The following is a 25,168-nucleotide window of genomic DNA, read 5'->3' as shown; positions in this document are numbered from 1 at the left end:
TCCAGGTGGAAGGCGGTCCCGGTCAGAGTTGGCTTGTCACGCCTTCCTCCTGGCACGTTTCTCTCTTTCACCCTCCACTCGTGCCTCCTTGAATTCTGCAGCACTGCTGGTCACAGCTGACCTCCAGCTGGAGCGCTCAAGGGCCAGGGCTTCCCAGTTCTCAGGGTCTATGCCAGAGTTTTTAAGATTGGCTTTGAGGCCATCTTTAAATCTCTTTTCCTGTCCACCAACATTCCATTTTCCATTCTTAAGTTCAGAGTAGAGCAACTGCTTTGGGAGACGGTGGTCAGGCATCCGGACAACGTGGCCGGCCCAGCAGAGTTGATGTTGGAGGACCATCACTTCAATGCTGGTGGTCTTTGCTTCTTCCAGCACACTGACGTTTGTCCGCTTGTCTTCCCAGGAGATTTGCAGGATTTTCCGAAGGCAGCGCTGATGGAATCGTTCCAGGAGTTGCATGTGACGTCTGTAGACTGTCCATGTCTCACAGGCATATAGCAGGGTTGGGAGGACAATAGCTTTATAGAGAAGCACCTTGGTATCCCTACGGATGTCCCGGTCCTCAAACACTTTAGCGTTTATGTAGAGGCAGTGAATACCACACTGTTATGAATGCATAACTCCAGGTTATGCATTCATAACTCCCCAACAGGATTCTGATTAAACTAAATAGTATTTGGTATGTTTGGCACAAAATCAAATAATTGACAGAAAACAAGAATGGGGAAATTTCAGTGGGTTTACTCTAGGAAGAATTATCCGTTCAGTTTAGACCAATACTTAGAAGTATTCCTTTGTTGTTAATTAGGCTGTAGACAAATAAATTTGCACATTTCTTTATGAGACTCTGGGCACATCCATACAGGGTGGAAAATGTGTGCCATTCTGGATTTTTATGTGGGGAATCCAAACAACACCTCACGTAAAAACGCATTAATTTGCCACAAAGCAGGAAAACCCTAATGAAAAAAAGGCAACAAGTGGTTTACCATTGCCTTCTTCTGATTAACAGGATGGTACTTCAATATTCATAACTGTGGCCAGGTTTGGGAATAATGCCTATGCAAATAACATTAATCAGATTTTCAAAATAGTGGCTTCTGATATATTTTTAGTGGCAGTTTGCAGGGGAAATTGAATTACAGTATAACCCCCCCCCCCCCCCCAATATCTGTTGTACCAATATCCATGGTTTCATCTATCCATGTCCAACAAAATGTCCATGTCCTTTTTAGACATTTTCTAATTTCCTCCAGCATGACTCTATAGTATCCTGCAGCTGAAAGTCCTTTTTTTCATTAGGGTTCACTATTATCCACAGTTCTGTATATCCACATGAAGTTTGGGAACATATTCCTTGTAGATACAGGAGGCACACTATACAGTATTTGATTTCAATTAGTTATTGTGAAGCAATAGCAGGATACATAAAGGCCAATTCACAAGGACACATATACATATTTACTCAATGAATGGGCTGGAGTCACTAAAATTATTACATTTCAGCTAATGACATACAATATGAAAGGGGGGGGGGTACGGCAACAGTCATCCTCCAGATGTCTTGACCACAGCTTCCCAATAGTGGCAGCCCCCCAAAACACACATGATCCTAACGCTCTATCTATGATGTTCAATCTGACAGGGTGGTTTTTATTCATCAAGTGTCAAGCACAAACTCATCCTTCTTAATAATTAATTCCATGTATGGCCCATCTCTCCTTCAAACAGTTAAGCTTTCTTTTACTTAGGACTATTTTAACTGAAACTTTCAAAGCACATCCACAATGCAATTTCAAGCAAGTGTCATTTTCCAATCTGTTCCTCGCATCTCCCCAACCTCCTCTCCCCCATCCATCCTTCTAATAGGGAATTATAAGGGATGAAATTTTGTGCAAGAAAGATGCCTCGAAGAATGACAGGTTTTTACATTTTGAAGTAGTTTTGCCCTCCTAAAATATGAAGACCAGATTGCTTCACACTGAAAGTAATAGAATCCCTTCTCTGAACTGCTTGAGGACCAGAAATGTTTAGGATTTCAGATTTTAGAATACCTACATTTGCATATATATACATAATGAGATATCTTGGAGATGGGCCCCATGTCTAAACATGGAATTCATTTATGTTTTATATACACCTTATATACACCTAGCCTGAAGGTAGTTTTAAGCCCAATTTGTTTTAATTATTTTGTGCAGGAAACAAAGTTTGTGTACAGTGTACAAGAAAGCAAACATGTTGTTATTTTAGCCACCCATGAGGACAATTGTCAATTTTAGAATATTTCTGAATTCAGAATTCTGGATAAAGCATGCCTGACCTCGTTATGTTTCAATGTGTTTTTTTTTGGTTGGGTTTTTTTTTTTTTGTGAAAATCATGCAGGTGTGTTTCAGTGTGGGCTTGTGCACCACAGAGGTGATTTGAGGATGAGGGAAATTGTGAGGCTTCTTCAAATCTCCATGCTGAAGGGTTCTAAATGGCAAACTGTCAGAGTTTGTACCCACACCAATGTATACACGTTTATAATATATATACACATGTATATATGCATGTAGATGAGGCCTACAAAACGTGTGGCCCTCCGAGTGTTTTGGGATTCAGCTCCCAGAATTCCTGGTCATTGGATAAACTGGCTAGGGTTTCTGGGGGTTGGAGTCCCAAATACCCATAGGATGAGATGTATATGTGTATGTGCGTGTACCGCATTTCTTTGATCCTAAGGCCCCTGACGACTAGCACTGCTCATTCGCTTCTGCTAGCTTCCCACTACACGGCGGGGATACCAACTTCCCCTGCAACTTGTAACCTTACTTTCTGGATAACTACCATAGTTTGCCCTACAGCCAGAGAGCACAACGAACCCCACCAATGATGTATCTAGAGCAGTGGTTCTCAACCTGTGTGTCCCCAGGTGTTTTGGCCTACAACTTCCAGAAATCCCAGCCAATTTACCAGCTGTTAGGATTTCTGGGAGTTGAAGGACAAAAGATCTAGGGATCCACAGGTTGAAAACCACAGGTCTAGAACAAACTTGCCCAACATAACAAACTTTAAGTACTGATGGAATTTTTCAGGGCTAACCTAGCATGATATGAGTTGTAGTTCACACACAACCTTATTCATTTTGTACAATTAAAAATAGACTTTTTCAAATAACCTGGGCAACGCTGGGTATCCAAACTTGTATCTTAAATAAATAATAATGTTTTTTTTTAGGTGATCCCTAGTTGTCTGAGTAGGATAGTCTTCCAAGATCAGTGTACTGGTGGTGGGTCTGTAGGTGACTGTGGAGTCCTATTATTGATCTGCATGTTCTCCGGCAGTGAGGGCATTGGTTTCCAGATAGAAGGGGTCCTGGTCAGGGTTGGCTTGATGTGCCTTCTTCTTGGCACATGTCTCTCTTTCGCCCTCCATTCATGCCTCTTCAAATTCTGCAGCACTGCTGGTCACAGCTGACCTCCAGTTGGATCGCTCAAGGGCCAGGGCTTCCCAGTTCTCAGTGTCTATGCCAGAGTTTTTAAGATTGGCTTTGAGCCCACCTTTAAATTTCTTTTCCTGCCTGCTAACATTCCATTTTCTGTTCTTGAGTTTAGAGTAGAGCAACTGCTTTGATAGATGGTGGTCGGGCATCTGGACAACATGGCTGGTCCAGCATAGTTGATGGTGGAGGGTCATCGCTTCAATGCTGGTGGTCTTTGCTTCTTCCAGCATGCTGGCATTTGACCACTTGTCTTCCCAAGATATTTGCAGGATTTTCCAGAGGCAGCACTGATGGAATCATTCCAGGAGTTGCATGTGACGTTTATAGACTGTCCAAGTTTCACAAGCGTGTAGCAGGATTGGGAGGACAATAGCTTTATTTTTTTTAAAAAAATAATTCATTATTGAAGTTTCCTTATAATAGGGAGAAGTGTTGGGTATGGATATGGAGGTGAGGGGAGGGAGGGAGGGAAAAAAGAAGAGGGAGGGAAGGGAGAAAAAAAGAGGGGTGTGTGGATTAAGGGTTGTGAAGGGACAAGGGTGATGTGAAGGGGGGGGGGTGGGATGTTGACTTCCCAATCTTCCTTCCGATGTTCCTCTCTTTTCCTTCTCTTTATTTGTTTCTTCATTTCTAATTGCGGCTCCTCTTCCTGTCGAATATTTCCCCTTAATGTTTGTTAAGATAAATTTTCCAGTACTAATCTTCCAGTAAGACTCTGGTTCTTCCTTGTTTTTATAGGTACTCATAAACAACAGCTTTATAAACAAGCACCTTGGTCTCTCTAGGGATGTCCCGGTCCTCAAACATTCTCTGCTTCATTCAGAAAAAGCTGTACTCGCCGAGCTCAGGCGGTGTTGTATTTCAGTGTCAATGTTGACTTTTGTGGAGAGGTGGCTGCCAAGGTAGCGGAAATGGTCAACATTTTCTAATGTTACACCATTAAACTGTATTTCTGGCATTGGAGAGGGATTGGCTGGTGACTGCTGGAAGAGCGCTTTGGTTGTCTTGATGTTCAGTGACAGGCCAAGCTTCTCTTATGCTTCTGTGAATGTGTTTAGAGTGGCTTGTAGGTCTTAGTAATAATAATGTGAATGGGTGTATGTACAATGTGTGTGTGTGTGTGTGTGTCTCCCTCGAAGTGGTGTGTGTGTCTTCACCTCACATAGTAGACCCTCTTTCCTTCAGAGAAGGCATGGGCAAACTTCGGCCCTCCAGGTGCTTTGGACTCCAACTCCCACAATTCCTAACAGCCGATAGGCTGTTAGGAATTGTGGGAGTTGGAGTCCAAAGCACCTGGAGGGCCGAAGTTTGCCCATGCCTGCTTCAGAGCGTCCACATGTTAACCCCCCTGCCCCCCGAGGAGAGAAGCGCGAGAAAGCGCGCGAGAAAGCAGATCTGACTAGAAACAGGGGGGAAAGCAGCAGCATCCTCCCAAGGGAAGCGCGAGGAGGAGGAAGAGGAGGAGGAAGAGGAGAAGTTCAAGAGGGAGGTCCGCAGCCTCCCTCGCGCTCTCCTCGCGCGCGGACGGACCCTGCCAACCTCCTTTCCATCCCCACCTAGCGTTCCCTCTTCCTCCTCTTCCTCCTCCTCCTCTTCAGTGAGCGAGGCACGCGTGGAGCAGAGGCAGGAGAGGATGCTGGAGAGCCCTGCTCGGCCCTAATTCCTGGCTCTCCTTCTCTCTCTCTCTCGGAGGGAATCATTGCGTTTGTTACTTCTAAGGGAGGCGGGGAGGGAGCTTCAATGCCTGGCCCGACTCTAGCCGAGTTCGCCGATCAGAAGGGACTCTAACCCAGCTGCATGGGAGGACATGAACGTGGCGGGGAAGCCGTCTCCTCCCCCTCCTCCGGGGCAAGCGCCGGACCGGCCCGACAGCCTCCTCGTCCCCACTTGGGCAAGTAGCTTCTCTCTCTCTCTCTCTCCCAATCTCTCTCTCTCTCTCGGGTGCTTCCTCTCCCTCTGGGTCTCCCCTTTCCCCTGCTCTTCTGGACGCTTGTGTCTGCCGTGGCTCATGGCCGGGGAACCTTCGGAAGAGGCGCCTTCAGCAAAGCCAGTGCCCTACTCCTCGCCTTGAGCTGGGGCACTTCCAGCTGCATCCATGCCCGCCTTTGCCCGCCCAGACCTCCTTCCCTCCTCGGTTGCTCGGGTTTGGGCTTGAAGGAAAGCTTCTCCAACTTATAGAGAGGGAGGAGGAGGAAGAGGAAGGGATTGCTCAGGGATGAGGACTTGGGTTTTCCTTTCTGAACCGAGAGGAAAAACCCCTTCTGAATGGAAGCATCTGCTGCTCTTGTTGCGAGGAGACCTGCATTCAAGGTCCATCTGGCAGGAGGGAGGGGAGAGAGTTGTGTCAAGAAAAGTTAGCCTTCTTGGAAACTGACTTTTTGCTTGGAGTGCAGGTTGCCCTTCCCTGGCACTGGTTCATCCATATCTAGCTATCTGATCTATCTGATCTATCTGTCTACCTATCTATCATCTGTCTATCTGCAAACTTTGCGTTTTGTTTGTTTGTTTGTTTTTAATGCAGTACAACTGTTTGGTTCGCTCCTGATACGATAAATAAATAAAATCTGTCTATCTAATCTATCTACCTGATCTATCTATCTATCTAATTTCTATCAATTATAACCTGCCTATCTAATCTATCCAACTAATCTGTCTATCTGATCTATCCAATCTCTCTGTCTATAATCTGTCTATCTAATCTATCTATCTATCTATCTATCTATCTGATCTATCTATCTTATCTATCTATCTAAGGCTGTTAGGAATTGTGGGAGTTGAAGTCCAAAACATCTGTAGGGCTGAAGTTTGCCCATGCCTGATCTAATGTATCAAATCTATCTAATCTATCTATCTATCGATCTATATCTGATCAATCTATCTAATCTATCTATAATCTGTCTAGCAAATATATCTTTTATCTAATCTATCTATCTATCTATCTATCTATCTATCTATCTGATTTATCTATTCTATTCTATCTATAATTTGTTTATCTATCTAATCTATCATTCCATCTGATCTATCTATGTAATCTTATCTGTAATCTGTCTATCTAATCTATCTTTTATGTAATCTATCTATCTATCTGATTTATCTATTCTATTCTATTTATAATCTGTTTTATCTAATCTATCTTTCAATCTAATCTATCTATCTGATCTATCTAATCTATCTAATCTATCTATAATCTATCTAATATATCTATCTACTCTGTCTATCTGATCTATCTAATCTGTCTATCTATAATCTGTCTATCTAATCTGTTTAGCTGATCTATCTCTCTATCTATCTATCTGTCTGTGTATCTATCTTATCTATCTATCTAAGGCTGTTAGGAATTGTGGGAGTTGAAGTCCAAAACATTTGGAGGGCTGAAGTTTGCCCATGCCTGATCTAATCTATCAAATCTATCTATGTAACCTATCTGATGTAATCTATCTATTTACTCTATCTAATCTAAATCTATCTATCTATCATCTATCATTCCATCTTTGTTTGAAGGAGGCTAAGAAAGATTAGGCAGTCTTCAGTTTTCTTTCCCTGTTCCAGAGCTTCCCTTTCCCACCATGAGCTTTTCTTTCAGTCCTGCATGGGTGCCTCTACACCAGGCATGGGCAAACTTCAGCCCTCCAGGTGTTTTGAACTTCAGCTCCCACAATTTCTAACAACCAATAGACTGTTAAGAATTGTGGGAGTTGAAGTCCAAAACACCTGGAGGGCTGAAGTTTGCCCACGCCTGCTCTACATTGTAGAATTATTTATTTATACCACAAAATGGACCTGACTATGGCCTAAATAAATTGATACCAGATAGGGTTTTTAATCTTTTGAATGTTTAATTGTGTTTTTTGTTAGTCACTAATTACGTTGATGTCGGTTTTTGTAATTTTTTAATTAGATATGACTGTGTTTATGACGGTGCTGTCTACTTTTATTGTATGTTATGTTTTTGCTTTCTATATGTTGTTCACCGCTTTGAGTCCTGAACCAGAAGAAAAGCGGATAGAAATAAATAAATAAATAATTTATCTCCCCAAAAAGGACTCAAAGTGGCTTAACATAAAAGCATCAGCATAACATTTTAAAGATATACAAATATACGGACATTAAAATAGGCTTAAATATATAAGTATTATAAAATTCCCACTTAAAATTCCCAGAATTAATACAGTTTGGCATCACTTTGACTTCCATGGTTGAGGCATCATGGGAGTTGTAGTCAAAGGAGGCACCAGCAATCTCTGACAGCCAAGGCTAAAGACATTCTAAAACTTCAGCTCTGATGATTCCATAGTATTACGCTATTAGCTAAAGTGAGGCCAAACTGCATTTATTCCCCAGTGTAACTGCTCCCTCTCTGTATGTGCATGCAGGACAAGACAATAAGGTGATCCTCATTTTCACAACAGGTTGTGAGCTGTTCAGCAGCGGAACTCTTTGCGCTGGAGTGTGGTGAATGCTCCTTTGGAGGCTTTTAAACAGAGGCTGGATGGCCATCTGTTGGGGGTGTTTTGAATGTAATTTTCCTGCATCTTGGCAGGGGGTTGGATTGGATGGCCCGCGAGGTCTCTTCCAACTCTGTGTTTCTATGATTCTAGGTTGACCATCCCTTATCTGAAAGTGTTTTGGATTGTGGGTTTTTTCTCTTCAGATTTTGGCATACCTGTATTTGTATATACCTTCATAACTCATATACTACACACACACAACCACAAGGCAATTGTATACATTGTATTTTAAATAATTTATTGCATGAAATAAAGTTTGAATAGACGAAACCCTCAGAAAGTAAAGGTGTCACTATTTCGGCCACCTATGTGGCAGTTTTGGAGTATTTGGGATTTTGAATAAGAGATGGTAAACCTGCATTTGAAATATCAGTTAAAGTTTTTCATTCTTGAACAGTAACCCTATATGCTCTTATGCTGCAATGCACTATTCTGCCCACTTAGGAATAAGTCTCATTTAACTCATCAAGAAGATATGCATAAGATTGCACTGTTAATAATTGCACTCCAGCTCACTTCAATCTCTCTTGCCCTGTTTAGGATTGCAGTCTTTGATGAGCGTGTGTATGTTTTTCTCCCCTTTTCTTTTAATCTAATCTAATCACTACGTCAGCTTAAATAGAGTTTATATTGAGTTCCCTGCTCCCATCCTCAGAGCTGTTTTGCTAGATCTGCAGCTTCTTGAAATATTTTGTAAAGTGTGAGATACCTTTTCTGTTAAATAATAAATTCCATCTTACTTTGATGTGTTCAGATCATTTAGTTCACAAGGAAGACTGTTAGGGAATCTTTTCATTCCTCCCCAGCATTAAAAACAATTAATTCAACTCTTTCACTCCAAGTGGCAGGTTAAAATTTCATCCCATTAGTTGATGGTGAGGGGGAGAGAATGCCTAACACGTAATTGAGCAGTCAGAGTTTAACAGTAACGGTTAGATGTATTTAAGCTATCGATTTCAATGGGAAATGAATATATATGCACATAACCATTTACTAGAATTGCCCATTATCTGTATTGCTGTCTTGAATTATACTATAATGATTCATTTTGAGGGTGGGTTTTTTTGGTATTTAACTGTTAGAAAGTGGTGCTAGTTATGTTGCAATTGGACATCTTTTCAGAAATCACAGAAAAGTGGCACAAAGCACTGTAAAAAACCTATCTTATGCCAAGTCAGAGCACTTGTTAGTCTAACCCAGTATCATTTACTCAATAGATTCCAGTCTAATTGGCAGATTTAATATGGAGATATATAACATGCTGTCTGATCCATGTACTTAGACCAGAGGTTCTCAACCTTTTTTTTTCTTACTAGGCACCACTTGACCTGAGACCACTTTGACCAGGGACCACTCTCCAACATAATTACCAAAATGGTTACGAATCAGTTTTTGGCCAACTTTAGATTTGGTTTGATTATTTAGGGTGCTGATTCAGAAAATTGCATTGGATATACCACATCAGATCTAGTTCGTGATACAGAACATATACCACCCAGGAGTTGGCATCTCCTTGCCCACAGAAAACCATATATAATAAGCCTCAGCCACTATAAGAGGGTTTTGCGAGACCAGTCACTCTTGTTGCAACAGTGTAGTAATGCTGAGGCGGCGGATGATATTTTAGTTCTTGAGGACCAATGGTAGTCCATAGACCACAGGTTGGGAACCACTGACTTAACACAGGAGGGACTGATCTGATGAAGTTAGGCACACAAAACATGTGCACTTTCAAGGAGCTTTATTTGCTTTGAGTATGTCACCATGCATCACCTAACTATGTCAGGTTGTAACTCTCATGATTCTTTATTACTGACAATGCTGGCTATGCAAGTTGAAATCCAACAATATTGGTATAGTCACAGTTGCTCATTTGTTGTTTATAGACATTCTCATTTACTTGTTGGAAACACCATGATACTCTTTAAAAGCAGAAGCATGGATGTTTCAAATTGTGCCTTATAACTTTTATATTAGTTAAATGAGGTCATGGTATTATTTATGCAGGGCATGGAAAAAAAACTAAAAAGGGTGAACTCTAGTTATCATCCAATGGAGAACAATCCACAAATGCCAGGTGTTGTAGGCCATAATTCAGGGGAACTGGCAAAAACCACCTCTGAATATTCCTTGTTTAAGGAAACCTTATAAAATTACCATAAATTGGCGCAACTTGGACGTGCACACACACATGCAAACACCTAGAGAGTTTCATGTGCAGTTGATAGGTGCTTTTCTGTTATTTCTCAAATCAGATATTAAAGTAAAAATAGTCCATTAAAACTTAGCCTTTTCCAATTTTTGGGGAATGTACAGAAACCTTGTAAAGAAACTGTTTTTAAAAGTAATATTATCATGAATCTACCCCAAGGGTCTAGGCCATGATGCCATGACTACTTTAAAAGATTTTAAAATAACTTATTAATAAATCACAATTTGGCTTGAGTTTATTAAAGATCTAAAGTCAAGCCAGCATTTATGTACTCCATAGTGTTCTGTCTTTGTTTTATCTGTGCTGTAAGTAGCTGTAATTACATACATTTGTTAGATGTCATGGGGAAGAAGAGTTATCTGTTTTAGTGAGAGTTTCTATGTATCGTCAAGCTGCCACTAGCAAGAAGCGTAGCATTCACTAACTATTGCTGATAGTAATTACTCTTTTTGTCACTCATAATTATTGTTTGGAGTTAATTTTCACCTTGACTTGTCAGCTTTTCAATATAAAGTTTGGAAAAAATGAGCTAATCTTATACTTTCTTGCTAATATTTTGTGCAAACAGAACTTCTTCCACCTACTTGAGTTCAACAAGATGGGAAATTGGTGTAATTATTATTAAAGGGAGTAGCAAACATACTCCTATCTTTTTAAAGCTTCAATAATTTTGAAATGTTGAGAGATTCTTGAAAATAAATAAAGAAATGTTGAAATATTTGGGTTTTGTGAAGAGCAACAGAGAGTCAGCCAGGATTTGTTTGCCATACCAATATATAACTGGAAAGTATTTCACGTAAAAAAAAAAAAAACCTGTGTTGCATTTTAAAAGAATGCAATTTTTTTAAAAAAAAAATTTTTTCCAGGATGTTATGTGAACTGAAGAATGGACTCCTCATAGAATGTGGAAATATATTATGATTGTGCAACAAATAATAAGGTGAATCATGTTTTTGCTACAAATAGTTCTAACCAAATTACTTGCAGTGGAGGATGATTTTCAGCAGAAAGGTACCTTCTATAGTTAGTTCTGTACTTTCCAGGTCTCTCACTGAGCTACATGTTGGCTCTTAGAAACTGTTTAGTACCACAGAATTGAGTGCCTTGACGTGAATGCTGTTATAGCCTTCCTCAAACTGTTGCTCTTAATCTTCATCCTCACCTAAAAGGTCTGTCCATAAATAGAAAAATAAAATACTTCAGTAGAATTAGATTACATGCCCTGACGAGTGAGGTCATGTTTATGCGATCAACCAATTTTGGCCACTTCCATACAGCACTAAATCATGGGTTTTAAATAGCGGCAAAAAATCCCAGGACTTCACAAGAGGTCCACGTACAGACATGTTGGTCCTGGGATTCCTGCCTCTGTTGTCTAGACTTGATGGTTTGTTACAAGATATAGATGCTCCCCAAGATGGCCACTGTGGGACTTTTGCCTGAAACTTCAGCATTTTTTAAAACCTCAAGATGCAGATATGCGGATATGTAGAGAATCACTGCAGTGAATTACTGCAAAAGTTCAGTTCTTTGTCCTGATGAAAGAAACTGTGCCCTCCATACATTTAATGAAGTATCTGCCATACTAACAAAATTTACGGGGTAAGACCACTTCTGCCCAAGTCAGCACTACACAATCAAACAGGAACACATACATTCAAGCCAGGAACAAAACCTTGTCACTATTGATACTTTTTAGAACCTGGCTGCCTGGCAGTCTGTCCAGACAAATTTGGTTATGTACTTGTAACATCAAACAACAGAGTGCTGTTCCTGGATTATACATGGCTGTTCCTGATTGCTCTTCTTGTGAAAAGATGTACAACACTAACTGGGGGGCCACAACTTTGTCTTGGCCAGATAAAATGTGCCCTCCACACATTTCATAAAGTTTCTGGCACACAAACAAAGTTTTTGACTTCTACTCAAGTGTCACCTTCTTTTTAGAAACCGACCAATCAGGAACAAACATCTAAAACCTGGGAAAGAAACCCAGATAAAAAATCATGTGTTGTCCGATTGGAGTGATATACAGACATGAGAAGATCCACGTATTCATCTAAAAACTACAATATTCCTGCGTTTTTTGCCTTTTGTATTGATTACTTCCACGTTTACAGAGAATGGCGTCTGGCCACTCCCCTGTTTGCTGTGGAAGCTCCTGGGATAAAGGTACTTTCTGGACAGGCCCTCAGTGAACATGAAATGCTTCAGTCACTTCCTGTGTAGAGCCTGGAAAGGTTTGAAATATCACAGAGCATTGAGGCATTCTGGAATTTAAAGCCCCCAAAGTAACATTTACAGCCCTTGGTCATATGTGAAATGGGTGGACATCTTCACCCAACCTGAAGATAGGAAAAAAGATGGTGGTAAATTATAGGGAAATAAACCCAAATGTGATTGGACATTCCCTTCTATTTTGGGGGATAATAGTTAAAGTTAGTTTCCTGGCCTGTTTAAAGAGCAAACTGTTACTCAGGAAGAAAAAACCCTTATTTTTACCACCACACTTTTTTTGATAATGCAGGAATAGCATTGCGGAGATAGCATATAGTTCCCAAGGCCTACATTTAAAAAAAATCTCAGAGCCATATGGGGCTTCAAGGCCACAGTGTGTCCAATCCTGAGATGTTCTGTCAACAAACTAAATGGAAAGTGTAATGAAAGGAACTGCTATGCTTTCAAATCTCCATCCAGACATTTAAAAATTCCCATAAGGAATAGGTGACTGGATAATGTATCTTTTTAAAAATGGGATAGGCAATCGAGATCTTTGATGGCAAAAGCAATGTAAATGTAATTGCATTGTGTGGTTGTACTTAACCTTACAAGAAGTCTTTATTTATAGTTGATACTTAAAGATCAGTTCTTGTTACTCAGGAATACATCTCATTTCATTCAAAAATGTTTGCTACAGAAAAATATGTATAAAATGCAGCTCAAGACTTTCATATTTTTCATTAGATTGGCTTCCCTCTATCTTTGGGATTTTAAAACTTTCTTAAGAAAGAAAGTGTCCTTTCTTCAACAATGAATTGTATAGATAGAGTAAGATTTCAGAGGCAGGAGATGTCTTTTTCTTGAAGTGTTGAATCCTAGTACATCACATCACATTCTAAAAACTATTTACAGCACTCAGAAATTCTGCTTTTCATAAGAAAGAATGCATTGAAGACAACCTTTTGATATAAAGATACTTTATGTATTCAAATTTCTTTCTCCCACATTAAAATATACACAAGCATTAAAGAGCACCGACCATACAATCATATTCGGTCTACTCTGACTAAAGACCTCATCACATGGCGGTTTTTCCCCATCCTAGCACATTGCCAGAGTGTTGCCAGGATGGAGTCCACCAGAGCCCATCATATGATGTAGGGCTACTTCCAGTGGGGCTTCATTGGGCCCCATTGGGCAGCACTCTAAGAGGGAGCCCTGAGGAGACTGGCAACTATCTTTCTCCCCATTGAATAAGCCAGGGACAATGAGGAAACATGGATTGCACCCACGGCCAACCATGGTAAGGGGACAGTCCCCAGGCTTCTGGATCTCCATGTGATGAGGTCCAGTATGTCTACTCAGAAGCATGTCCCATTGAGCTTAGTAGAGAAGCTCCAGATATTTGGGTATAGGATTGCTGACCAAATCCCAGAAATAATTTTTGAGCTCATTTACATGTATTATTCTAGAAATTTTCATTTAAGAGAGCCCTATTCTTAAATTTCAAATACCAATTATCTTCAAATGTTAGCTTATTGTGTGGGTTGAAAATAGATGGCAATTTGAAATACTTCTTTGTGAAAGGTGAAGGTTGTCACTGAGTGTTCTCATACAGAAAGGTAGATGTAGGACTGTAGCTGTCTTTAATTATTTTACTACCAGGTGTTCCAGGTTTGTTGCTTTTAAAATGTTATATTCATTTTATTTTGTTTATGTTTTAACATTTAAGTCACTATGGGAATTCTCATGAACTGAAGAGCAATACAAATAAAATGGTATAAATAAAATTAAAGCTAGTGCTGTTGCCCCAAAGAAGGAAAAAAGACTGCAGGCGGCCTTTTCCCAACAAAGGAAGCTGACATTACAGTAAGAGCCTCACATTTTTGCATCTATGCATTCCAAACAGAAGTGAGATCAATGTGTGCAGGTTAAGCAGTTGGAGGACCTGAACTACTACTGTTCAGTGGAATTCAACTTTAAATGAATTTCACAATATCTTCTCATGTCCCTGCTGGGAAAGTTCAACCCTAGTCCCAATGCCTTTTACAAGAATAATGAAGTGCTTGCATTTCTTGGTGAGTGTGAAAACCCCTGTTTATGTTGCTGATACATATGAACAAAATTGAAGTATTTTGGAGAAATCATATCAGCAGGTACCTTTTGATTATGTACACTATAGCAAGCAATATAGTCAAGAGTCTTTCTAATCAACTCACACACTACTTCAATTTGCTGAATTGCGGCATAGCAGCTTAATTTTAAGTATCTGGGTGAAAAAATTGTGTCCTTAGAATCTCTCTGTATATTAAAAGATAATCATAATCTATTCCATTCATTAAAAAAAATCTGTTTTGTCTATCAATCTATTGTGAGGTCCTGTTATTGTTGAATTCACTTACTGATGGGAAAACAACAACAAATTGCAGATTAACCCATGTACTGACATGTGATAAAAATGAACAATTAGACAATAAGTAACTATGGTGAGCAACTATGGTACTTCATAAATAGGGTCACTATAACTGCAATAAATATCCATATTATAGTCTATGTGAAACTCACAATTTTTGATTTTTGAAATGTTCTTTTGTGGGTATGAACTCAGGAATTCTGTTCTGTCTCACCAGGGTTATGGACAATGACAATGTCCGTATCACAGACCATAGATATTGTGATCTGTGGTAGTGATAGAACAAGAAGTCTATATTCTTCGAGTTGCAGATGAATTGCGGGTTTCCTTCAAGACACCTCAAGACACTTCCCCATTTTATTTCATATCTTCGTAAAACACGTGCCTATATTGTTCAGCACTGACCCAACCAATGCTGTTTTATTCAATCATTTCAGGTGCTACAGCTAATCTATATCAAATATAAAAAAAGAAAATTCTTATTTAAGCAATCAATCAATTTGTAGCCAATCTGCAGAGATTATACTCAGCACAGATTTATTGCCACAACAGGTGTTATAGCAAATTTGCACTGAAGATAACATGGATTAACGATGTTACTATATGTAAAGTCTGCACCAATTTTGCACCACTACAAGCATAGCAAGCAATCCCCCTCCAAAATAAAAAAGCAGAGTTTATCAAGTATACAATGTATCTACATGTAGCCAGTCTACTCATATACTGTGCAGATGCCATGGCTGTAGAAATGGTACAGGCAATCTGAAACCAGCATGGTTTCTATTTCAGCCCAGAGTGCCCAAGTTGCATCAAATGGTGACCCACTGTTATAATCCTCATCCTGCATTATGGCTTTATTTTATGCCTCCACATCTTCTCCAGGGAGGTCAGGATTCCCTCTGGAGAAAATCTGGATCATGGGTTTTTAGCCTGAAAAAGTAGAGGAGGTAGAGATAATAATAATAGTAGTAGTAGCAGTAATGATGATGATGATGATGATGATGATGATGATTCATTGGAACTTGTGCCATAAATACCATCTGCCTGTGATAAAGACATATTTATTAATGGTGTGCGGTAGAAGTTTATTATTTCTAAACAGTAGCATATATTTGCTCCATTACATCCTGGAATTAATGCCACAAGCAACAATATTTTTCAATAAGTTTTTGGTTTCTGCTTGAAGTAACTTGTACCACGCATTTGTCTCTCTTGGTTTTATGTTATTATCTAGCTCATTTTCAAGTGGTGTTTTTACTTTTGTAGCTTGAAAGACAAATTGTCTCAGAAGGCCCAAGATGTCCCTTTTATTAAAAAGAAATGATTAACAGTTTTGAAGTTCCACCATTTTATCAATTACATTTTCAATCATAGAAGCTACATATTCTACATTATAGATGCACCCAAAGTCTCTGCACTTCTTTTATGTAGCACAAAGGTTTTACCTCACATTGCACTTCTATATAAATAAAAATGTAATGTGAGTTTCTGGGATTAACATAACCTCAAAACCACTGGACGAATTGACACCAAATTTGGACACAATACACCTATCAGGCCAATGAATGACCATCACTCATAAAAACACTGAAAAACACAGCAGAAGGGACTAAAAAATGCTACAGCGCATGCACAAAAACGACTCCCTGGCAAAAAAAACTCCCACAAGATAGCATATCCACATTTTCTTCCAGACTACAGCTCCCAGAATCCCCTAGACCAGGCCCTTTAGGAGAGGAGGATGATCCAAATGCACCACTTCCAAGAGGCAAGTTTTCTTCTCTTTCTGTGAGAGCATCCCAATCCCTGCATATTTCCAATTTCCTATTCCTGGACTGCAACTCTCAGCAATCCTTCAGATAGATAGATTAGATAGCGATAGATAGCTAGGTAGATAGATCGATCAGGAGGACTGCTGGGAGTTACAGCCCAAGAATAGGTAGAAAAGGAAGAACGAGGAGAAAGGGGAAGGGAAAGAAAAGAGGGAAGGAAGGAAAGAGAAGGAAGGAAGGAGAGAAGGAAAGAAAAAAAAGGAAGGAGAGAAAGAAAGAAAGAAAGAAAAAGAGGGAGGGAAGGTTGGCCACAACAATGCATAGTCGGTACAGCTAGTTATATATAAAGGTATCTCAGATTGCCCATCTTTGTAGCCTGTGGTCTGAGCATCCTGCCCACTGTAAGGTGAGGTGCCCACAAAGATTGGACAATGTTCGCCAATGTATTATACAGAAGCTACATATTCTACATTATAGATGCACCCAAATATTTATCAAATATTAAATAATAATAAACCATCAAATAATAAACCAAAAAATAGAAAATATTTATTCTGCACCCACTAGGTTGTATCCAGACTCAAGCATACTTGAAGTCATTGATATCAATTAAGTTAGCTTCCATTGTTTTAATGAGCCTCTTTCAGTAATTGTGAATCTACACTGTAGTCTGACACCACTTTAATTGCCATGACTCAATGCTATGCAATTATGGGAGTTGTAATTTTACAAGGTTTACACCTTCTCTGCCAAAGAGTGCTGATGCCTTCCCAAACTCCAAATCCCAGGGTTCCATAGCATTGAGCCTGTTAAAGGGTGACTAACTGCATTAGTACTACAGTGTAGATGAACCCCCTAAACTACAAATGTTATATTTAAACCTTTTAAAGATAAAAAAACATTTAGTATAACACCATAGGCATTTTCCAAATAGGCAGTCTAAACCTACACTGCAATTAAAGTGGTGTTTTTCATGGGAAGCAGAAATATTTCTCTCCAAAATAATGGTTTCATTGTGCTGAAACAAATGAACTTTTTCTTCTCTTCCCACAAGACAGGTAGCATAATCTATTGAGAAAAGCTTCACAAAAGCAATAGGAATCATCTGGAAATGATTAAATGATGAAAGAAATCAGAAATGAGCAGTTGGTAATCTTCATCTCAAGCAACCTGCTAAGTTTTCATAACAATACAAGGTGATAATGCCCTTGTGGTGCAGTTTGATGAAAGAACCTGATTTACTGAGACATCAATACTTTAAAGTTTACAAGGGAAGACAATAGGACAACAAAAGTGTTTCTGTAGATGTGGTTGTCAATATTGCTTAAAGGGTAATATGATAACCGTTCCTTAGTAGAAGCTTCACTGTGGCCATTAGTTACAATGTGCTGAAATTTTAGACATGACATGTTTTATCAGAAATCCTTGTAAATGAGGGTTTGTTTTATTTTATTTATTTTTTTGTTAGCAGTACCGGTTCTTGTCTTTCTTGAACTCATACTCTTTGCAAACATTAGCTGGCATTTTATTATTTATGTCCATTCTGTTAGTTATTTATAACTCCCTTAGAATCATAGAGTTGGAAAAGACCTCATGGGCCATCCAGTCCAACCCCCTGCCAAGAAGCAGGAAAATTGCATTCAAAGCACCCCCGACAGATAGCCTTCCAGCCTCTGTTTAAATGCTTTCAAAGAAGGGCCTTGTAAAGAAGCGTTAATCTCACCGCTTGTCAACAAAAATGAAAAGAAGCAGCGCTAATCTTGCTAGATGCCACTAAAATTCTGTGAGGAACCTTCTTTTCTATATCAATTAAGCTGCCACCAATATGTTTAGAGACGCTGGATTATGTCTCTGTTTATCTTTAGTTGTGTTGTGAGGTGACTTTGGTAGTGTGGAATGCACCAAGCATGAAAGCAATCGAGGAGACAGGTTTGAAATACAAAGAGAACAAGATTTATTGTTAACAGAACGTAATTGTTGCAGTTTTGAGAATTTGAACTTGGCACAAGGCTTGATGTTACAAAATGGCTGGTTTGAGATACATGCTTCTGATGATACAATTCTACAAACTTCTTCTTTAGTGAAGTGCTTATACTACTTCAGAGTTCCCTATTGTGAATATCCACACGGTTTGCCCTATACTCGGAACAAACCACTGATCACCAGTCTTTCCTTACTGGCAATCCTGAAAACCCCCTCTGTTAGATTCCTTTAACCTAAGCAATCTAACAAGGTAACACCTTCAGCTTTCTTGCTGAAGAAATTTCACAAATTCTAGGAACTACTGAATTCTCACAGCTTCACAACAGAGCCCTAACTGGCTATCCTCTTCCCCGGGTCTCTTCCACCGGACTAAACTACTTTTCCCAGAGTCCTTTCTTGACTCTGCTATTTCCCAGAGCCCTTAACTGGCTCTCCTCTTCTCCTCAGGGTCTCTTCCGCCTGACTGGAGCTTAACTGCCACTTTCAAACCTTTTCCTCCTTAAGCTCCGCCCACCTCCTCTGAGGCTTTGTCTTGTCACCATGGCAACCTATCCCTCACAGCTAGGCCATGGCAATAAATGTAATACATAAATACAGTTTAAATACAGTATAATAAACACTCTATAATAAACATTTCTGTACAGGCCTTTTCGATGGCTCCCCTGCAATCTGGAACCCCTCCTTCCCAAGGATGCAGGAATGGCCCCCTCTCAAGTTTTTAAAGATCAAATCATTAGTTTAGTTACTTTTTAACAGACATATGTATTCATTTTAGATGTATTTTAATTTAATTATTTTAATAATTGTACAACTTGAGTTCCATTTCAAACTTGCCAGTTTGTATGTTCTTAGCTGTATTTCTTTTTAAGTGTGAACTGCCTTGAGTCTCAATCCTCAAAAAGGAAAAAAGTGGAGAATAAATAAATGTATTTATGATGATGATGTGATATAAATTGAACTGATGGAATGCACTCCACTTCAATGGTTGTGGTGGAGGTTGAAATTCTGTTTTGACCACATTACCACCCAATTCCCAGCAAAGCCTACCTTGTAGGCAGTACACCTCAAATCCAACTCAACCATTTCTATGTTCTTGAAGAGCAAAAGGGATGAGCAGGGATGTGTTCAGCTAGTTTCCTGTTGCTGGGCATGCTGCAATAATGTTAGTTACAGAGAGCTCACAAGAATCCCCAGAGTTCTCTACTGAAATCTATTGCAGTCCATCCAACTAAAGAAAAATAACTGGACACTTTCCTGATTGATCTTTTCACTCTTCAACAATATGGAAAAAGCTGTGGAGGCTTTACTGTTTGTAAGGTGAGGTTAGGGGTGGAAGATGAAGCTTCAGAGATATATCTGTGTAATACATGTAGTTTTCCAATGCAGTGCATTTGAAGACAGAGGTGTTTAGCTAAGCGTTGTACCACTCTTCAGAAAAGAAGATTGGAGAAACTGAAGGCTAATTAGCTTAAGTTTAAGATCAGGAAAAATATTAGAAACACCATCAGATAGATTCATAATTGGTTGGAAACCTGTGTTGTTGTGAGTGGCTGTGCTTCAAACTGGAAGGCAGTCTCATGTGGAGTGAGCAGGATTTTGTCCTGAAGCTGACAGTGTTTACTGTTTTGATCAATGATGTACAATAGATGATGGCAGTAGTGGCCAACACATTGGAGGATAAGAACAGAATTGAAAAGGATGTTAATAAACAAGAGAACTGGGCTGAAATTCATAAAATGAAATTGAGCAGAGATAATATAAAATTCTAGATTTAAATCATGAAAACTAAATACACATGCATAAGATAGGGGACAGTGTTACTATATGTGAAGAGACTTTGAGATTACTATTGATCATAAATTCAAATCACTTGAAATAGCTTAATATAAAATACATTATGTAACTATTCTGGTTAATAACAAATAGGTTTTGACTTTTTCTAGAAACTAATATTCTTACAATTTCAAAGGCTAACTGGGGCTTCCACTAGATACTTAAAAAGGCCAATCTCCCCATTCTTACAAAATTTTCAAAATTTTAGAAATTTAAGCACTTTTCAGTCATAATGTCAAAGAGAATTTGTACTTTTCCCCAGAGTATTACATAAGGTTGCCACATCTAGATATGCTGCAATCACCTGACAGATGGAAATTGTATTGCATTCTGTATCAATTTAGTATTTTTCAGATGCTTTGGACTGCAATTCTCCTCACTATTAGTTATGTGAGTTAGCTCTTCTAGGAGTTGTAACCCAAAAAGGTGAAGCCTGCCATGATCTACAGAATAGCAGATTTGGCCATATATCTGGAAATCTTTCTGATTTGTTATTCGATTTTGAGAATAAGGCAACATATACATCAATAAGTTACTGCTCTGAAAATCTGATTTCAGAATCTATGTGTTCTGCAACTTGTAAGTGAACCACGAGAAACAGGAAGATGGTTGTGCCTTTACTAGGAATAGGTATTAGTAACATTATCTTGGCAGTTTAGAATTAGAAAATGCTTATCCCAGAATCTTGTTACATGCTCACATATTCCAAACACGACCACATTGCTATTTTGTTGAAAAACCAAGAATCGAAGGGCACACATTGAAGGGGGAGGGGTCACATGTTTATCACAAAAGATAGAAGATCTTTTGTGGAATTTTTCCCTTTCTTTCTCAAGCATGAATTTCCATATGTTAACATTTCCTCAGATCTTTTGCATTCCAAAGATGGTTTAGCTCTAACATTGAGAGGTTCAGGACAGACTTGAATTTCAAAAGCATGTGGGATGCCAATCAAAATAGGAATTATGTGAACATAATTCAGAGATAAAGAATAATTTATGCTGCACAGAGGAAGAGGGATATTATCAGTAATACTAGCCATAAGCGCCATGTTCCTGTTATGTGCATATGTGGAAGTCAAGGAGGCTACATATGTACCTGAACAACATCAAGAAGCAGAATATTTGTACATTTGCTCTAGTTCATCTCCTTAATGTAGTGCAGACAGGGAACAACTTGTCATTGTGTCTAACATGACATGATATGAAAAGGACACCCTGCTAGCCATCTACTAGGCAAAGTGTCATAGAGGCTTTTCCTAATCATTTCTACTAAGAATGCCTTTGGGTATTTCAAATGTTATCTTGTAGTTTTTGATTTTCTACTGGGAGTATTACTCTGGCATATGTATTTACAACTGACAGTCCTCTAAAGCCTTAAAGGCAGTCTCCAAAGGTACCCTGCATTGTCAAAATGGCACATTCTTTTCAGATGATTTCTTGCCAATTTTCCAGAAATCTCCCTTTCCCCTTGCTGCTAGCAAAGAGGGGAAAAAACATTCTTCATCAGAATTGTATGTAGTTCTGGGGTGTAGAACAAGTAAATAGGATTAATGATCTATGTGTGTTCCTATGTGCATAAGAGCCAACATTACATGTAACCTTTAGATTTCTCTCTCTCCATAGCGAGTTAGAATATTGTTTGCTTTGAATCCAGTTTGCTGACAGTTAAAGTGCATCAAGTCAATTCTTCCTCCTGGTCTCTATGGGAAGCCAGTATATTGGATGTATTTTATGACCAAATAGTTCCACAGTATGTAATCAGCATTACAACTTTCTGTTGCTAGCACAGATTCTCTGGAAATCTCATCACTTGTAAACATTTTTGATAAGGATTGTTTGGAGATTTGGCTAATGGCTGAATTCTGGGTAGATTCATTGAATTATCACCGATAGGCTGAGAAAGGAAGTATACAAGTATAGTAAATAAATAAATAAATAAATTGTCTTTACAATTCAGCCTGTTGGAAAAGAAATTCATACAGAGATTCTACTAAATCTGTTTTAAGTTCTCTTATTTTTTTATTCCTAGCATGGAACCATTATGCAATTTAGAACAAACCATGAATCATGATGAGTGTCAGCATGTTCCATAGGACTATGCTGTGAACAATATTGAATTTGCAACTGGTATATAATGTAAATGATGTGGAAAAGTTAACTATGGGGGATAGGATTTTGACATTTCTAGTAGTGTCATGAAAATCTCCAAGGTCTTCAGACAGTTGCATTTCCCTCTCAAATATGTTCTCTCAAAAGTAATCATTTGCTTGTTCAATGTTGAAAAGGGGAATCTTGTCAGTTTTACAACCAACAGACCCATCTATCTATCTATATAAAAATGCTCTGTGTGCAATTAGTACCTTAAAAACAAAAGAACCAATGAATTTGCTGGAATTTATAGTTCACCTATAATCAAAGCGCATTCTGAACTCCACCAACAGTGGAATTGAACCAAACTTGGCACACAGGACTCCCACAACCAACAGGAAATACTGAAAGGGTTTGATGGGCATTGACCTTGAATTTTGGAATTGTAGTACACCTCCATCCAGAGAACACTGTGGACTCAAACAATGATGGATCTGGACCAAACTTGACAGGAATACTCAATATGCCCAAATGTGAACTCAGATGGAGTTTGGGGGAAATAGACCTTGACATTTGGGAGTTGTAGTTACTAGGATGTATAGTTCACCTACAATCGAAAAGCATTCCGAACTCCACTAACGATGGAATTGGACCAAACATCCCACACAGATCCCCCATGACCAACAGAAAATACTTTTTTTCTAGTGGTCTTTGGTGACCCTTCTGACACCCCTCTGGCACTCCCCCTAGCGCCCCCCCCCCCGGGTCTTGACTTCCCAGGTTGAGAAATGCTGCCTTAAGGTCATACAGTCTGACTCACTTCACCAGGGCAAAATAAATAAATAATCAAAGCCCTCCTGACAAAGGGCCATCTAGCCATTCACACACACACGCACACACACACACACACACACACACATGTATATGACAGATGCAGTATCAAAGATTTGAAAGGGACCCCCTAAAGAAGGACAATGATATGTTGCATTTTCCAGAGTAGGCAAACCAGACACTCACCACATCAACACTGGCAAAGAAACAGCAAGAAATACTGTTTACCCACAAGCAGAAAGTCATTACATACATTAGAAACCAGCACTTTCTCATTACGTTATTTTCCAGGTCACCAGACTGGGCAACAGCAACGCGTGGCAGGGGACCGCTAGTTTCAGTATAAGATTATCATGAAATATAATCCACATCACTTGAAAAAGTGGACTATGATCCATATAAGTCTATGTCAAAATAACTCTGTTAGCATTAAACAGCAAGTTCAAACTTGAACTTGCTGTTCTCCTCTTTCCTGAGATGTCTAAATGATGCAGAGTTTTCCTTAGCTATTGTTTCTTAATCCTTCATGAAGTTTTGCATAGTTGCACTTTCACATAGTTGTCTGAAATTGCAGAATTAATTTTTTAAGCAGTTGATGTTGATGGCTACTGCTGATTCTGATGGTTACTAGGTTGGTGAGGCCATCCTGAATTTCTATCAAAGATGCTGAAACTTTTTTTCAAACAGATGAGACACCTTGTATTGCTTATTTAAAGTTTGAATTGAACCCTGGAACAGTGCCCCAAAGCTTCCAGCCTTCAATGCTTTTATCACTCATACAACCAGAGAGAACAAGTGAGTGAGACATTTTATAATGGGTATATAATGCTAGCACGTAGTGCATATTACTGAGTGACAGTAAATCATATTTCAATACTGTGTTATTCTGTATATAGTAAGTTTGAAGAAGAGATCAATGGAACAAATAAAAACAAATTGTGCAAAAATTAATAAAATCAGATTTCGATTAGTAGATATTTTTATGGTTAGACATTTACTAAGCATGCATTATAAAAACTATTGGATAAGATTTTGTCTGCTATATAAATTTCATGGTAAGGCCACATTTATCCATGTACTTATGTTCAGGCTGCTTGGTTTGGTCCTATTTTCTACAACTGATTCCAGACTCCAGTTATTTTGCAATGTTTATGAAATATTAATTTTAAGTTAAAATAATTTTCAAAGAAATTTAAAATACTCATTTCTGGTTATCTCACTTCTCTCTTTCTTTTTCATGGAAAATATATTTTTTCATTCTCCTCAATGGAATGACTGCTCTGCACAAATAAAATCCAGAAGTGTGTGTTTTGTTATATTTGTTTGATTATTACAAACATTCTTTACAGAAGACAACCTTGCAGTGAGCTTGTTGTATTACTACCACATTTTCTTGGAATGTGACAGCTTAAAGATTTACCTTTGCAGTCACCCATAGCAAGAGAGAATGGATATTTAAGTGCAAAAAAATTGAAAACAGACTGGTGACAAAATGCTAGTTTGTATATGGCCTTATAAGGGCACTGAGAAATGTTTGGTTCTTAATGAAATCTGACAGATTGCCTCCAGGTTTTCAATTTTTTATCTGTTTTGTGCTGAGCTTTCCTTTTTGAGAACACCATGACTATCCAATGGATGCTATCATGCTGGAATTCCTCTGCCATTCTCCTTATTCATATATGTCAGCAGGCAGATTTCTATAATGGGATTTACTAACTCTCCAAAGGATATAACCTTGAGATACAGGGGCTCTTTACCCCAATCTAATCGATATTGCCTCATTTGTCATCTCCTTGTGAAGCATGGATTGTAGTGGGGACA

The 25,168-nt window shown here is 38.9% G+C and overlaps 1 protein-coding gene across 2 annotated transcripts in view; it reads left to right on the top strand.

Moving 5' to 3' along the window:
• The first annotated feature begins 4,841 nt into the window (after positions 1-4,841).
• SNTG2 (syntrophin gamma 2) overlaps positions 4,842-25,168 on the top strand; it is a 263,517-nt gene continuing 243,190 nt past the window's right edge. The window contains exon 1 of one of the 2 annotated variants that reach the window (XM_060752731.2): positions 4,842-5,376. In XM_060752731.2, the coding sequence (XP_060608714.1) occupies positions 5,293-5,376 (84 nt within the window). In that variant the 5' untranslated portion in view covers positions 4,842-5,292. The remainder of the gene's footprint in view (positions 5,377-25,168) is intronic. The other variant, XM_060752732.2, reaches the window with a different exon arrangement.

The sequence above is a fragment of the Anolis sagrei genome, chromosome 1 (genome assembly GCF_037176765.1).
Source record: "Anolis sagrei isolate rAnoSag1 chromosome 1, rAnoSag1.mat, whole genome shotgun sequence".
NCBI lineage: Eukaryota > Metazoa > Chordata > Lepidosauria > Squamata > Dactyloidae > Anolis > Anolis sagrei.
This window is presented reverse-complemented; position numbering and strand designations above follow the sequence as displayed.